We start from the raw sequence: 15,507 nt of genomic DNA, 5'->3' as shown, positions 1-15,507 counted from the left end.
CTCTGCTTCCCACTAGCTAGCCAATCCTTGATACAAGGCAACATGTTAACCCCAATACAATGTGTTCTTATCTTGTGAAATTGCCCTCGATATGGCACCTTATCAAATAAATGCTGGCAATCCTAATATACCCCATCTATTGGTTCAGTAGATACACCTTTACTTACTGTGAATATTATGTTGTCAGAAAACTCTAATAGATGTGCTAATTTCCCATTTCACAAAGCCATATTAGCTCTGCCTCATCATGTGTGATTTTCTAAGGATGATGCTACAGGCTCCTTAATACAGCCCTCCAGCCCTTCCCTGTGACAGATGTTAGGCTAAATGGAGTACAGTGTTCCACTTTCTGCCTCCCTTTTTTTCTTACATGAAGGTGTTATATTAACTATTTTCCAATATGCTGGGACCTTTCTTCAAACTGAGCAGTTTATAACATGCATTTACCACATGAGCTACCATTTCTGCTAAGGCCTCAGGGGGTGCAGGCCGTTTGCTCCTGTGGATATTTCAGTCTTTAACCCCAATAATTTTTCCAGCACCATTTCCCTTGTGCTGATAATTGCTTAAAGTTCATTCCTCCCAATCATTTCTTGATTTTCAATTATCTTTGGATGTTTTCTGAGTCTACGACTGTAAAGAGAAAGACGAAGTCTGGATTCACAATCTCCAACATTTCTTTGTTTTCCATTATAAATTCCCTAGACTTGCTCTCCAAAGAACAAACACTAGATTTCCTTATTCAAATACTTCAAGAGACTCTTAGTTGTTTTTATATTACTGGGTAGTTTTCTCCCATACTCTGCTGTCTCCCTTTTTATCAGCATTTTAGTTATTTTTGCTATTTCTTAAATTCAGCCCAATCTTTTGGCTACCACTCATATTTCTGATTTGTACAGTGTTTCTTTCAATTTACTCCTAACCTTAACTTTCCTATTTAGCCAATCCTCCTTCCTTCTCACTGCATAACTCTTTACTGAGTTAAATATCTCCTTCAATATTTTCCACTGCAAATTTACTGTTCTATATTCTAACCTTGTTTCACAATTCACCTTATTTAGTCCTGCCTTCATAAACTCATGATTAACTTCATTTAGGTTTTAAAAAAATGGACCCACATTCATCTCATTAAAGCCGAACATGAAATTCTGTCATGTTGTGATCATTGTCACCCAATGTGAGGTTATTGACTAATCTTGTCTTTTGTTCATTACCAAATCCATGTAGGTGGTAAAAACAATTACTGCAGATGCTGGAAACCAGATCCTGGATCAGTGGTGCTGGAAGAGCACAGCAATTCAGGCAGTATCCGACGAGCAGCAAAATCGACGTGTCGGGCAAAAGCCCTTCATCAGGATTCCTGATGAAGGGCTTTTGCCCGAAACGTCGATTTTGCTGCTCGTCGGATGCTGCCTGAATTGCTGTGCTCTTCCAGCACCACTGATCCAGAACCAAATCCATGTAGCCTGGTGGCTCTAGCATGCTATTTATCTAAGAAATTGTTCTGAAAGCACTCTTTCATTTAATCTTCCGTGTCTCACTGTCCACATGTAGATTGAAGTCACACAGAATTATCGTGGTACATTTTTATATGCTCCATTGATTTCCCCCTGTATTTTCTATCCTACAGTGTAACAATGGTAAAGTAGGGGTGGGGCGGTCTACAAAACTACACTCACAAGTGGCCCCTCTCCATTCCCCCCTTATCTCAAACCAAACTGATTTGATAACATAATCTTTTGAGTTAAGGCTTGTCTCAATCCTGAACTAATGCCATCCTGAATTAGCAGTGGTATCCCGCAGCGTTTCCTAGCTTCCTATCATTCTGATATGTCACATGTTGTTCAACAATCAGGTCCCAGATAGTTGCCTTAGAACCATGTCTCTGAAATGACTATAGATCATACACATTTATTTCTTTCTGTGCTGACAATTCATTCCTTTTGTTACAAATGTTGTGTGTGTTTAGACCATACAATTTTTTTTAACCATTTTTGCAACCTCTGCCATTGCAGTCTAACATTTCGATGTGCTGTCTCTTTCTGTCACACTTTGGTACCCATTATCCAAATTACTGCCCTTCTCTATTGTTTTGTTGTATCCCTTTCCTTTACCACATCTCTGCGCACTTGACCTTCCTGACTTTTTACTGTAAAACTCTCCTGTTAAAATACAGGTTAAACCTTCCCCCATCCCCCGCTAATTTAAAGCCAGCAACGCAGAAATAATTTAACCTGTGCTGTAATCTGTTAAAATCCAAGAGGCAAGAAACTATTCCCAAAAATCACGATTTAAAGTAAAAATTAACAATTTTAGTTTTTAAAGTCTAACAGAGAATAGTTAATTAACAACTATTTAAAACTCCTTTCTCTAACCTATCTTTTACTTTCTCCTCGACAATACTGGTCTGATAAAACCCCTGATTAAGATTTACTAAAAAAATTCAAATTTCAAAACCAGCCAGCTGTTGAATCTTCTCTTTGTATCTTCCTCTGTAGATTTCCGCTCCAGGTCCGTGTTGATGTTTTTTTCTCTGTGCAACCTCCTTCTCAAGACAAGTACCCCTCAGAGAGTTCTCACTAGCAGCCTACGTTTGTTGGTCTTTTGGCTGTTCTCCTCCAACTGTTCAATTTGTTTTCGGTATTATACCCCAAAGCATCGGATCATTCCATTGGTGTTAATATTGTCAAAATACTAAATTCAAACTTGACTTGAGTTTGGTATTTTGGGGCATAATTTAAACTGGCCGAATTTGAATTTGTTTTTGTTTCCAGGCAACCCAGCTAATCTAGCTGTTTGACCAAATGTTACATTTAAAATTTTCCAGTACACTGTGTGCTTCTCTAAGTCCTCGCTAGCTTTCAACTCTCTTAAAGGTACAGTACCTCTTTACACCTCCATAACATTCCCTAGTTATATACAATGTGCCAGAATACTGGTCCCAGCACAGTTCAGGTGTAGGCCATCTCAATAGTACAGCGCCTACTTTCCTCAGTTTCCTGGGGATTTATCTTTGTCTTTGTTAATCTCTTTCTCTTCACATACCTGTTGAACCTTTTACTATTAACTTGTATGCAAGCCTACTCTCATACTACAATTTTGGCTGTATTAGTCAGTCACCTTGCCTCCCTTTGCTGGAATCTGATCAGCTCCTAATCTTCAGGTATCTGCTTTGTTTGGCCAATTTGTATGCCTTATCCTTGGATTTTAATCCATCCCTAAAGTCCGTTGTTAGCCATGGTTTGACCACGTTTCCCATTTCATTTTTATGTCAGACCGAGATGAATAGTTTCTGCAGATTGTCCACGTTTTTTCTTTCAATGTTTGTCAGTGCCTATCTACTGTCATCCCTTTAAATAAAAATATCCGATTTATCATCACTAGCTCATGCCTCATACCATTGTAATTTCCGTTATTTAAATTCCTATATATCACTGCCACTTAAATGGCTTCCTATATCTCAGTGCCATGGTCACTTGGTGCATCTCCCTTGTGACAGCCATCCGTATCTAAAACCCTCCAACCTCAAACATTGATAAGCTCTTTTACAGTACATTCCTCCGGTCAGAGAGAGCTATCATGGAGCAGCAGGTTACTGCTAACCAACCAGAAGACGTTTCAGCAGAATATCATTTCACCTATCCTCTGCTGCACTTCACATTCCAGTCTGTCTCAGAGATAAGAATAGCTTGTACAGTTGTACCAATCTCCTCCACTCAGGCATCCCACTATGTAGTGCTCCAACAGATGCAGCACCATCTGCCTTCTCAGCCCCACATCTTTCCACAGGGTAGATGGAAGTTCCACTGAGACCCAGGTGGAAGGAGACCAGACCCCCATTGCAGACTTGACAGGTGGACAAGGATCAGCCATCTTGACACTTGTGAATATCAGTGCCTCAGGAGACTCTTGCCCTCAAGGCAGGTCATTGCTCATGGTGGAAGACCAAGTGCATCAGGCAAACTCACATTCCCAGTGGCTGACATAGCTAGAATTTAGAATTGGAGGCATTAGCTTCCTGCCTCCCCCAGATGAGCCAAGTTGTGTGTGTGTGTGTGTGTGTGCACAATGGTTTGAGGAATGACTCTTTGAGAGGATTGCTGCGAGACATAATTGTGTCAGGCAACAGGCTATGTAAGCACTGACTGTTCAGGTGGCCGGCCATGTGAGCTGCCAACACAGAGCTGACTGAGTGCAGCTGCAAGTGTGTTTGCCTGGGGCATGCTATGTTAGGCATGGTTAATGTGCAGGGATTTGGCACTTGAAGGTGCTATTCCATTCATCTGTCATGCCCTTTTTGTGCCTGGTCTCCCAGTTGGAGGGGAAACACATGTCTGTTTAGATGCAGAGGTTATTATCATCTGCCTATATTTGTTCATAAAATCTGCAGCTCTTCAGACAAAACCTCCAGGTAAGAGGGATCTGGGCAGCAGTAAGATTGGAACCAGGTGGATCTTGTTAACTACAAGATTTCCCTGCTCCTTTGATGCTGCCTGACCTGCTGCGTTTTTCCAGCAACACATTTTTAAGTACAAGATTCCTGACAGAGGTTGTTAACTTGGGCCAGTCAGGATGCCCCTGATGAAGTTCAGCCAGTATCTGGCAGTGACCTTTAATCAGGATAATCAACCTTGCTCCCCATAATAATATGACAACCTCTTCGGTGATCTGGTCTCTCCCGGTCCAGAAAGGATTCGATCTGGTATCTCCGGGTTCAGAAAGGGTTCGGTCTGGTTTGAGGAATGACTCTTTGTGATGGTCCTTCTCTTTCCCCCATTCCCACCGGTTGTTTTAGTTTAGCCAGGACAGCATCCTTTTGTGTCCACAGTTGGATATTGTCCAGTGGTGACAGGAAGGGTGTCCAGGAAACCAGAACGGACTCTTCCAGGGGAGGCACCTTCAGTGAAGTACTTGCCAGTAAGTGGCAACTCAAGGCATCCACATTAGCCACTTGGTTTTCTGGACGGAGTTCTAACTTGAGAATAAGGGCCCAACACTGAATTCTACTGGAAGCTATAGGCAGCACCACCTTGTCTTCCTTCAGTAGCTCTAGCAGGGGTTTGTGATCTGTTAATATGATAAATTCCCATCCATGAAGGTACTGATGGAACTTCCTCACACCAAAGATGACCGTCAAACCTTTCTTCTCTATCTGGGCATATTTGAGTTTGGCATGAGCCGAAATCCAGGAAGCATACACTATCAGGCGTTCCTCTCCGTTGGGCCACCAGTGAGCCAACACTCCTCTGATACCGAGCAGGAATGCATTGCATGTCAGCACTATCTCTCAATTCGGACTGTAGTGGGCTAGCACCTTAGATGACAAAATAAAAGGCTAATGTTTGGCTTTGTGACCATTTCCAATGCTGACAATTTCCAATTTTTCAATAGCAGGTGTAAGGTTGCCAAGGTGGAGGCCAGGTTACATATGAATTTTCAGTAATAATTCACCAACCCGAGGAAAAGTCTGAGTTCCGTATGCAAGAGGTGGGCTATGGTCTGGTACATCCGCCGTGTCAGAGTCCAAGTTAGACTTGGGGAGAAAACATCACAGGAAAAGCTACCTGAGAAAGAGCAGGCCTACATCTCTGGACTTGGGGGGAGAGGGGTGTAGTGATTGGAACTTGGTGGATCTTGTTGACTATGAGATCCTTGATTGGGGTTGTTACCCTGGCCAGGCAGGAAACCCTGGCTGACCAATATAAACAGGGGATTTAGAACTTCCTCAGTTCAGGGACTGACTCTGAACTGGCTGTCCACAGCCGGTGTATTGTACATTTGCAAATAAAGGATGGCTTGGTGATAGGATACAAGCCTCTGTGCAGTTATTTCACTCACTAACCCTACGGCTGCAACAGCCCAAAAACATCCATGTGCTGCTGAGGTCCTCTACAACATGTTGCTGTCCCTTTAAACAGAAATCATTCCTCTGACTAACTGGCCACACCATCCCAACCTGTCCTCCCTCATTGGTCACAGAGCCCAAGGCGGGATCTTGATTGCTCACTTTCAGGAAAAAGCAATAGCAGGGCAGGGAATAATAATGCTCAAGTTCCTGACCAGACTCTCGGCCAAAATCTAGGATGGTAAGATTCTGCCTGCATGCCATTATTCATGTGAAGAATGATTGTGATAGTACTTTGGTCTCTGGCTGAGCCAGCAGAAGTCTGCAGGGGGCAGTGTGCTGACTAGATAAAAGCCAATGTTTGTATCAGTTCTCTGTAATCCTCTTTCCATTTTATCCTCCTTTAACACAAGACCAGAGTGCCTGTGCATTCAGAGTAGCAGTGACTCAGCAAGTGTCGTTAATTTCCTTGACAGTTCTTGAACACTGTTTAATTGTTATCCTTTTTCAATGACTATGACAACAGGTATTGCAACCCGTGTGAATAGATCTTTTATTCTATCTGTAGTTTGCGGTTCTCTTCGCAATTAAAGACTTGCTTGTTGTATATTTAATTGTTTTCAACAAGCTCAATATTTTAGAATGCTGTTAATTTTATATTAGCAGGTCAAGGAGATGAAAGAGTTCAGAAAAGATTGACAAATATGTTGGGGGGTTTGAGCCATAGGGAGAGGTTGAATGGGCTGGGCTGTTTTCCCTGGAGTGGCAAAAGCTGAGGGGGTGACCTTATAGAGGTTTATAAAATCATGAGGCGATGGATAGGGTAAATAGACAAGATCTCTTCCTTGGGGTGGGGGAGTCCAGAACTACAGGGTATAGAGTTTAAGTTGAGAGGGGAAAGATTTAAAAGGGACCTAAGGGACAACGTTTTCAGGCACATGGGATGTGTATATGGGATGAGCTGCCAGAGGAAGTGGTGAAGACTGGTACAAATACAACATTTAAAAGGCATCTGGATGGGTATATGAATAGGGGAGGTTTTGAGGGATATTGGGTTAATGTGACAAGATTTATTTCGGGTGTCTGGTTGGCATGGACGAGTTGGATCGAAGGGTCTGTTTCTGTGCTGTACATCTCTATGATTCTAAATGTCATTCTTTATTAAAGCGATTGAATTAGGTAGAGGTAGATTTATAATCTTTGATGTTTTGTCATTTTTTTTCCTTCGGAGGATGTATTGGTCGTGACAGTTGTTGACTGACTATATTTGTAAATATTTAATGCTATTAATTTGAGAATATTCTACTTCTGTTCTAGTTTCCATATTTTCTTTGAGCATGAGTTTGGTCTTTTACGCCCGAGTGTGGCCACCCTGATCAGCAAGCTCAGGAGAGAAACAAATTTCTTACTATATTGACCCCACAACCAGTCACATATGTCCCCCATCCCCACAAATACCATTCCCACAACCCCACCTAGCCTGCACATCCCTGGACACTATGGCCAATTTAGCACGGCCAATCCATCTAACTTGTACATCTTTGGACTGTGGGAGGAAACTGGAGCACCTGAAGGAAAGCCTCACATTGGCAGGGAGAATTTGCAAATTCCACACAGTCACCCATGGCTGGAATTGAACCCAGCTCCCTGGCCCTGTGAGGCCACCATGCTAACCACAGAACCACCGTGCCCCATGACTCTTTAGGTACTGAAACAGTCCATGTTCAAATGTGGCAAGCCCTGAAACATATCCAGTGTCTCAGCTGTCGGAATATTAGCTCAAAGTTGATGAGTTAGAATCTGAACTTCAGACACTGTGGCACACCCGTGGAGAAGAATGTTACCTTGATGCTGTGTTCCAGGCAGTTACATCGTGGAGCTTAAATATTTCTCTTGTCAGCGATAGGAGGGTGGGACAACGTGAGGCAGGTAGTGGGATCCTGAACATGGCATTGGAGAAGCCTCACTCTTGACCTTGTCCAATCGATATGAAGTACTTGCTTCCTATGTGGATGAGGAAAGAGTCTGTAGGAGGATGGTCAAACAGGCAAAGTAAAAGAAAAAGCATACAATGATGACGAAGGCTTTAAACTTGTCAATGCTGATGTGTACATGGACTTGAGTGCACTTGTACAAGAAATGCAGAAAATTAGCAAGGAGGTACAGCAGTCAGTTGTGAAGATAAATGGCATGTTAGCATGGATTGACATACAAGAAAAAAAGAAAGTCATCTAATAAATAGGGTTTTGGTGAGACCACAGCTGGAATACTGCCTGTAGCTTCGGTCTCCATGTCTCAGGAAAAATATACAGGTAGTTATTCGATAACGCAATTGTTGTGTTCATGTGCAATTCTGCATAAGAGAAAAATTGTGTTTTAGAATCAGCCCTTAAAATGTTGGCAATGTAATCGTGTTATAGCCAACACACGTTCTAAAAGTTTGCGCTTTGGAAACTGTGTCTCCAATCTGTCCATCGCGTTACAGCGAAGTTGTGCTAATGAAACGCGCGTTATAGCAGAACAACCTGTACTTTCATTGGAGGTGGTATGGCAGAAGTTGACTGGATTGGATGGGAGGGCTGAATTGTGATGAAAGGCTGAGTAATTTCAGTCTGTACTCTCTGAAGACTGACAACTGAGCTCATTGAAATATACAAGGTTCTGAAGAAGCTGAACAGGGTTTGTACTGAGGGGCTGGATAGAAAATCTTGAAAATGGGAATGCAGTCTCAGGTGAAGAGGCCAATATTTAGGACTGAGATTAAGAGTAATTTCTTCACTCTGAGAATTATGAATCCTTTCAATTTGCTGTTACATAGGGCAGAGGTGCTTCGTCATTAAGTATATTTAAGACTAAAATAACTTTTTGATCTCCCAGGAATCAAGGATATAGAGAAAGTGGAGTTGAGACCATTGGTCAGCTTTGAATTCACGGTTGGTGCAGGCTTGAGAATCTGTATGGTCTATCCATACTGTTAATTATTATGTCATAACATACATTAAAAAAGGTATAAAGTAGCTGCCCTTTTTTTACATGGCAGACTATGTGGATGTACAATATCTTAATCAAAACAATACCGAAGCAATAATTTTTAAAATGGAATTACATAAGCTGAAGATTTCCATTTTGTACCCATCAGAACTAGCACACAAGACACAGACTTGAAAGAAAGCGACACTATTTTATATTGCACCATCTGTGGCACAGAGATGCAGTAAGAACAGTTAACCATTATTGCCCTGATCAATCAGAATCTACATTCCTGGTCTGGGAATTAAACTGCTAAAGTGAATGTCTAGTTTTAAGGCTGTTGCTTACTTCCTAGCTCTGATGAATGCAAGATAAAAAGCTTCAATTTCTAGTTTCCTTTTAGAAAGGTTCAGTTTCTCTACTATAAAACATTTACAGGCCATCCCTGAGTTGCGAATGGGTACTGTTCTGGAGTCTGTTTGCAAGTCGATTTGTACGCAAATGGGAATGTAATGTAGGCCAATATCAAATCGCCGTTTGTAAATACAGGAAATGTTCATAGTTGAGTCTTTAAAATTACACTCCTGCATGGATTGCGTGCTTAAGTGTTTGCGTACGTAAGTTGGAAGTTATAAAGGGGGGACCCCTGCAATTGGATGAGAATTTGATAATGGCCCTTGTTCCACGCTGGGATAACAGCTAAATAAAAAGTGCACGTTTAATGATAAGGCCTTAGTATAGTGTCCTTTGTATATGTTTTTCGCTGCAGAATCTGTGATACCAGAGGATGACCTCATTGGAACTATAGAAACCAGGTATAGTGTGGACTCAATGGATTCTCCTGTGCACTTGATGAATCCCTCTAGCCCATCAAGGCGTAACTCTGGAGAATACAGGAGTGCAGGGTCCGCACTCTATAACTACCGCTCATCCTATCAGTCTTCCAATGGACCGCCTTCAGCAGGCCTGCGGCGACTCTCCTCCAGCCCAGGTACAGGAGGGACCTTTTATGAATCAAAAGGAAGAAGTAATCCAGGTATGTTTCAAACTGCCACTGCCTGTTTTAGAGATATGTTTAACTTTGTTGTTAGTAATGTGAAATTTGTGCCTTAAGTACCCACAATTCGCATGAGCATGAGGGTAATAAGAACATAAGAACTAGGTGTAGGAATAGGCAATTCAGCCCCTTGAATCTGTTCCAACATTTAATATGATCATGGCTGATCTCATCTCGGCCTCAACTCCACTTTCCTACCCAATCTCCATAACACTTTAACCCATTACTAATTAAAAATCTGTCTATCTCCTCCTTAAATTTACTCAATGTCCTGAGATCCAACCTACTCTGGAGTAGTGAATTTCACAGAGTCACAACCCCTTGTGAAAGGTAATTCCACCTTCTCTCTGATTTAAATCTGCTAACCCTTATCCTAAAACTATGACTTCTCATTCTAGATTGTCCCACAGGAGGAAATATCCTCTCTATGTCTGCTTTGTCAATCCCCTTTAGCATCTTACATCCTCAATTAGATGTCCTCTTATTCTTCTCAACTCCAGAGAGTATATGACCAATCTGTTCCTCATTAGATAAATCCCTCATCTCTGGATTCAATCTAGTGAACTTCCTCTCAACTGCCTCCATTACAACTACATCCCTCCTCAAGTAAGGGGACCAAAATTGTACACAGTACTCCGGGTGCGGTCTCACTAATGCCTTGTACAATTGCAGCAATACTTCCTTGTCTTTATATTCTATTCATTTAGCAATAAATGCCAAAATCTATTTGTCTTCCATATTACTGGCTGTACTGACATATTAGTTTCCTGTGATTCATACACAAGGATTCCCAGATCGCTCTGCACTGAAGCACTCGAAAGATAATAAGTTGTCTTTTGATTCCTCCAAACAAAATGAATTAACCCACACTTATCTATGTTGAAATTCCATCTATCAAATTTTGGCTCATTCATCTAACCTATCCATACATGTTTGTGAATTTCTTATTTCTTCATTGCAATATTTCCCACCTATTTTATTGTCATCTGCAAGTTTGGCTATAATAACTTTTATCACCACATCCAAGTCATTAATAGAGTGTGGGAAAAGATTTGCTAACCCACGATAGGCCCCTAAAAGCAAATTGGCCAAATTGTACCAGGACACCCAGAATTCCTGAACAGCTCACGAACTGAGTCAGATGATATGCAGACAATGGAATCCGCTTTCAAGCTCCCATGACAGAGGCTCAAAGCCCTCAGGGCAGTTTCACAACCCAGCAGCAGCAAAGCCACACAAAGAGTAGGACAGACAGATAGGCACCACAGGACAATGGAAGCACCTCACCACTCCTAGGTAGGTGTTAGTAACACCTACCTAGCAAGATAAATGGAACCATGATACTGTCAGGATGTTGCATTGTGTGAAGGAACAGGACATTCATCTATAAACTGTTTTCCAATTAGCACCCTTGCAACTAAATTACTCCATTTTCAGAAACATTGTATTTTCCCATTTCTTAATCAGTGTCATTGTGCAGCATTACTATAAAACTGGTCTCATCCTCAGCTCTGGGAGGAGAAATCAAATTCTCTGTGCAAACTGTCAGTTCTGTGTCAGCCAGTCTGTTTTCTCCTCCTAGCGATATCGCCTGCAATAAACTTTTTGTCAGTTTCACTTCAAGCTGTGTTTTGTGATCTCTAACCTTTGGGCAAATTTCTCCGACATGGAGTTTCTGAATATTTGGGACCGGAGGACCGAACCCTCTGACACCTCACTAGTTACATCTTGCTAACCAACTCTCTGCTTTCTGTTGGGTATCTAATCCTTTATTTAAACTCACAAATTACCCCTAACCTCAACTGATCTTACCTCTACATTACCATGTATTCAGCAACTCATCAAATGCCTCTGGAACTCCAGATATACTACATCTCCAGGTTCCCCACTCTTCAACCTGCTTGTTACATCTTCATTGAACGCTACCAATTAGTCAAACACGATTTATCCCTCATTAAATCGTGATGAATCTGATGGATTGTACTTTAGCTTTCCAAATATCCTGTTATTACTTCCTTAATAATGGATACTAACAATGTTGAGTGAATCCTTAGAAGAGTATAAAGGAAGTAGGAGTATACTTAAGAGGGAGATCAGGAGGGCAAAAAGGGGACATGAGTTAGCTTTGGCAAATAGAATTAAGGAGAATCCAAAGAGTTTTTACAGTACATTAAGGACAAAAGAGTAACTAGGGAGAGAATAGGGCCCCTCAAAGATCAGCAAGGTGGCCTTTGTGTGGAGCCGCAGAAAATGGGGGAGGTACTAAATGAGTATTTTGCATCAGTATTTACTGTGGAAAAGGATATGGAAGATATACTCTGTAGGGAAATAGATGGTCACATCTTGCAGAATGTCCATATTACAGAGGAGGAAGTGCTGGATGTTTTGAAACAGTTAAAGGTGGATAATCCCCAGGACCTGATCAGGTGTACCCGAGAACTCTATGGGAAGCTAGAGAAGTGATTGCTGGGCCTCTTGCTGAGATATTTGTATCATTGATAGTCACAGATGAGGTGCCGGAAGACTGGAGGTTGGCAAACGTGGTGCCACTGTTTAAGAAGGGTGGTAAGGACAAGCCAGGGAACTATAGACCAGTGAGCCTGACATCGGTGGTAGGCAAGTTGTTGGAGGGAATCCTCAGGGACAGGATGTGCATGCATTTGGAAAGGCAAGGACTGCTTAGGGATAGTCAACATGGTTTTGTGCGCGGGAAATCATGTCTCACAAACTTGATTGAGTTTTTTGAGGAAGTAACAAAGAGGATTGATGAGGGTAGAGCGGTAGATGTAATCTATATGGGCTTCAGTAAGGCAATCGACAAGGTTCCCCATGGGAGACTGGTTAGCAAGGTTAGATCTCAAAGAATGCAGGGAGAACTAGCCAATTGGATACAGAACTGGCTCAAAGGTAGAAGACAGAGGGTGGTAGTGGAGAGTTGTTCTTCAGACTGGAGGCCTGTGACCAGTAAAGTGCCAGAAGGATCGGTGCTGGGTCCTCTACTTTTCATCATTTATATAAATGATTTGAATATGAGCATAAGAGGTATGGTTAGTAAGTTTACAGATGGCACCAAAATTGGAGGTGTGGTGGACAGTGAAGAAGGTTACCTCAGATTACAACAGGATCTTGATCAGATGGTCCAATGGGCTGAGAAGTGGTAGTTGGAATTTAATTCAGATAAATGTGAAGTGCTGCATTTTGGGAAAGCAAATCTTAAGCAGGACTTATATGCTTAATGGTAAGGTCCTAGGGAGTGTTGCTGAACAAAGAGACCTTGGAGTGCAGGTTCATAGCTCCTTGAAAGTGGATTTGCAGGTAGATAGGATGGTGAAGAAGGTGTTTGGTATGCTTTCCTTTATTGTTCAGACTACTGAGTACAGGAGTTGGGAAGTCATGTTGTGCCTGTCCAGGATATTGGTTAGGCCACTGTTGGAATATTGCATGCAATTCTGGTCTCCTTCCTATCAGAGAGATGATGTGAAATTTGAAAAGGTTCAGAAAAGATTTACAAGGATGTTGCCAGGGTTGGAGGATTTGAGCTATAAGGAGAAGCTGAACAGGCTGGGGCTGTTTTCCCTGGAGCGTTTGAGGCTGAGGGGTGACCTTATAGAGGTTTACAAAATTATGAGGGGCATGGATCGGGTAAATAGACAAAGTCTTTTCCCTGGGGTGGGGGAGTCCAGAACTAGAGGAGTCCACACTAGTTCTCTCACTAGTGTGAGAGGGGAAAGATATAAAAAAGACCTAAGGGACAACTTTTTCACAGAGGGTGGTACGTGTATGGAATGAGCTGCCAGAGGAAGTGATGGAGGCTGGTATAATTGCAACATTTAAGAGGCATTTGGATGGGTATATGAATAGGAAGGGTTTAGAGAGATATGGGCCGGGTGCTGGCAGGTGGGACTAGATTGGTTTGGGATATCTGGTCAGCATTGATGGGTTGGACCAAAGGGTCTGTTTCCAGACTGTACATCTCTATGACTCTGTGACTCTATGACTCTTCAGTGCAGAATGGAGGGAGTGCTACACTGTCGTAGGTACCACCTAATTAGATGAACCCTTAAACCAAAGTCCCACCTGCCTTTTTGGATGGTGCCATAGATCCCATTGCACTATTTGAAGTGCAGGAAGAGGGATATAGTCAGAGTGCCATCTTCCAGGGGAGACATCAAGCAGAGCTCCTGTCTGCCCACTTAAATCTTATGACACTCTTTTAAAATGGAGCTGGGAAGATCTTCTCATGTCCTGATTACTATTTATTCTTCAACCAATTTTAGCCAAATAGATTATTTCTGAGTTATCTCATTGCTGATTGTGGAGCCTGGCTGTGTGTACATTCACTACTGCATTTCCCAACATTAGACCAATGGTCTGAAGATTGCTGCTACTTCAGGAGGGCAGTGTTGGGAAAATTCCTGATTACACATACTAGACTTGGGGAAAAATGCCCCATACAGCCTGGTTTACACTCCCAGGGGAGGGGTGGGGAGAAGTCAGTATTTTTGAGAATCGGCCAAACGCCTCTGGGTGAGGGTGCAGGCTGAAAACACCCTACACTTTCCCCAAAAGACAAACAATGAAACAAAAGCAGCACTTGTCTCACATTCTTCACTTCCCACATACATCTCATGTATCATCCATGCCAACCCATGCCACATCCACCCACCTCCTATGGCCTTCATGCCCTTCTACCCACTCCTCATAGCTCTTTATAACCCCATGACCCTCAACACATTACCAATGGTACCACCTGCCTTCCATGCCAACCTGTGTCCTGCACCCACCTTAATATGACCCTTTATAGCTCATGTGCCAGTTTAGTGCAAATTGCCAACCCGTTATATCACTCAACATCTGTGGTCCTCCCTCCATACCAACTTACTTATGTCCACCATTGCCAGACTCTGATCTGTGCTACATTTCAGTGAAATAAAGTTCTAAATGTCTCTTGATCAATTCACTTTTTTATATTTATTTAAAAAAGCACATTCATAGTAAGAATAATGAAAACAAATATTCATAGCCCCACTTCAAGGCATCATAAGCACTTGGCGCTGTCCATCAAACAAGAACTGACAGCTACCCCGCTGTGATATTATTGGTTGTAAAATCAATTATGAATTTCCTATTTTGTTATCCCTCAGGTTTATGTTAAACACACAAAGTTATGTAGGATGCACTAAAACTGCAGACAGTTTTAATAACTTTAAGGGATACGGCATTTAAATTCCTCAAGAGTTTGACACTTCTAAAGAACTTGATAGTTCCCTGGACAACTTGATCATTTCAGTGAATTTATTCACTTTTTACATCTACTTTAACATTCCCAAAGATGACTTTAACCTCTCCCATTGAGCACTTTGTTCCAACTCTCACCTGACATTTCCAAAAAATGTTCGTGGCCCTGTTTAAAATGATGCTTTTCCATTCCAAATAACTCAGCCAGCTTTAGACCTTACCCAGTAAAGTGCAAAACCCACAAGTTGTGTTTTAGACATCCTACTCCTGAAAATTGGATACAAATGATTGTTATGGACCAGACCAAATCCCCTCAAAATATATTAAGAAGATAGTCTAGATGCTAACATTTTTCTTATTTTAAAGCATTGTGTTCCAGTTGTAATTCAATTAGCCA

General features: G+C 41.9%; 1 protein-coding gene across 3 annotated transcripts in view; it reads left to right on the top strand.

Annotated features, from left to right (window-relative positions):
• scml4 (Scm polycomb group protein like 4) overlaps positions 1–15,507 on the top strand; it is a 129,395-nt gene that overhangs the window by 86,850 nt on the left and 27,038 nt on the right. For all 3 annotated transcript variants that reach the window (XM_043687078.1, XM_043687077.1, XM_043687076.1), the window contains one exon: positions 9,585–9,851. In XM_043687078.1, the coding sequence (XP_043543013.1) occupies positions 9,585–9,851 (267 nt within the window). The remainder of the gene's footprint in view (positions 1–9,584; positions 9,852–15,507) is intronic.

Source organism: Chiloscyllium plagiosum, chromosome 3 (genome assembly GCF_004010195.1).
Source record: "Chiloscyllium plagiosum isolate BGI_BamShark_2017 chromosome 3, ASM401019v2, whole genome shotgun sequence".
Taxonomy (NCBI): domain Eukaryota; kingdom Metazoa; phylum Chordata; class Chondrichthyes; order Orectolobiformes; family Hemiscylliidae; genus Chiloscyllium; species Chiloscyllium plagiosum.
This window is presented reverse-complemented; position numbering and strand designations above follow the sequence as displayed.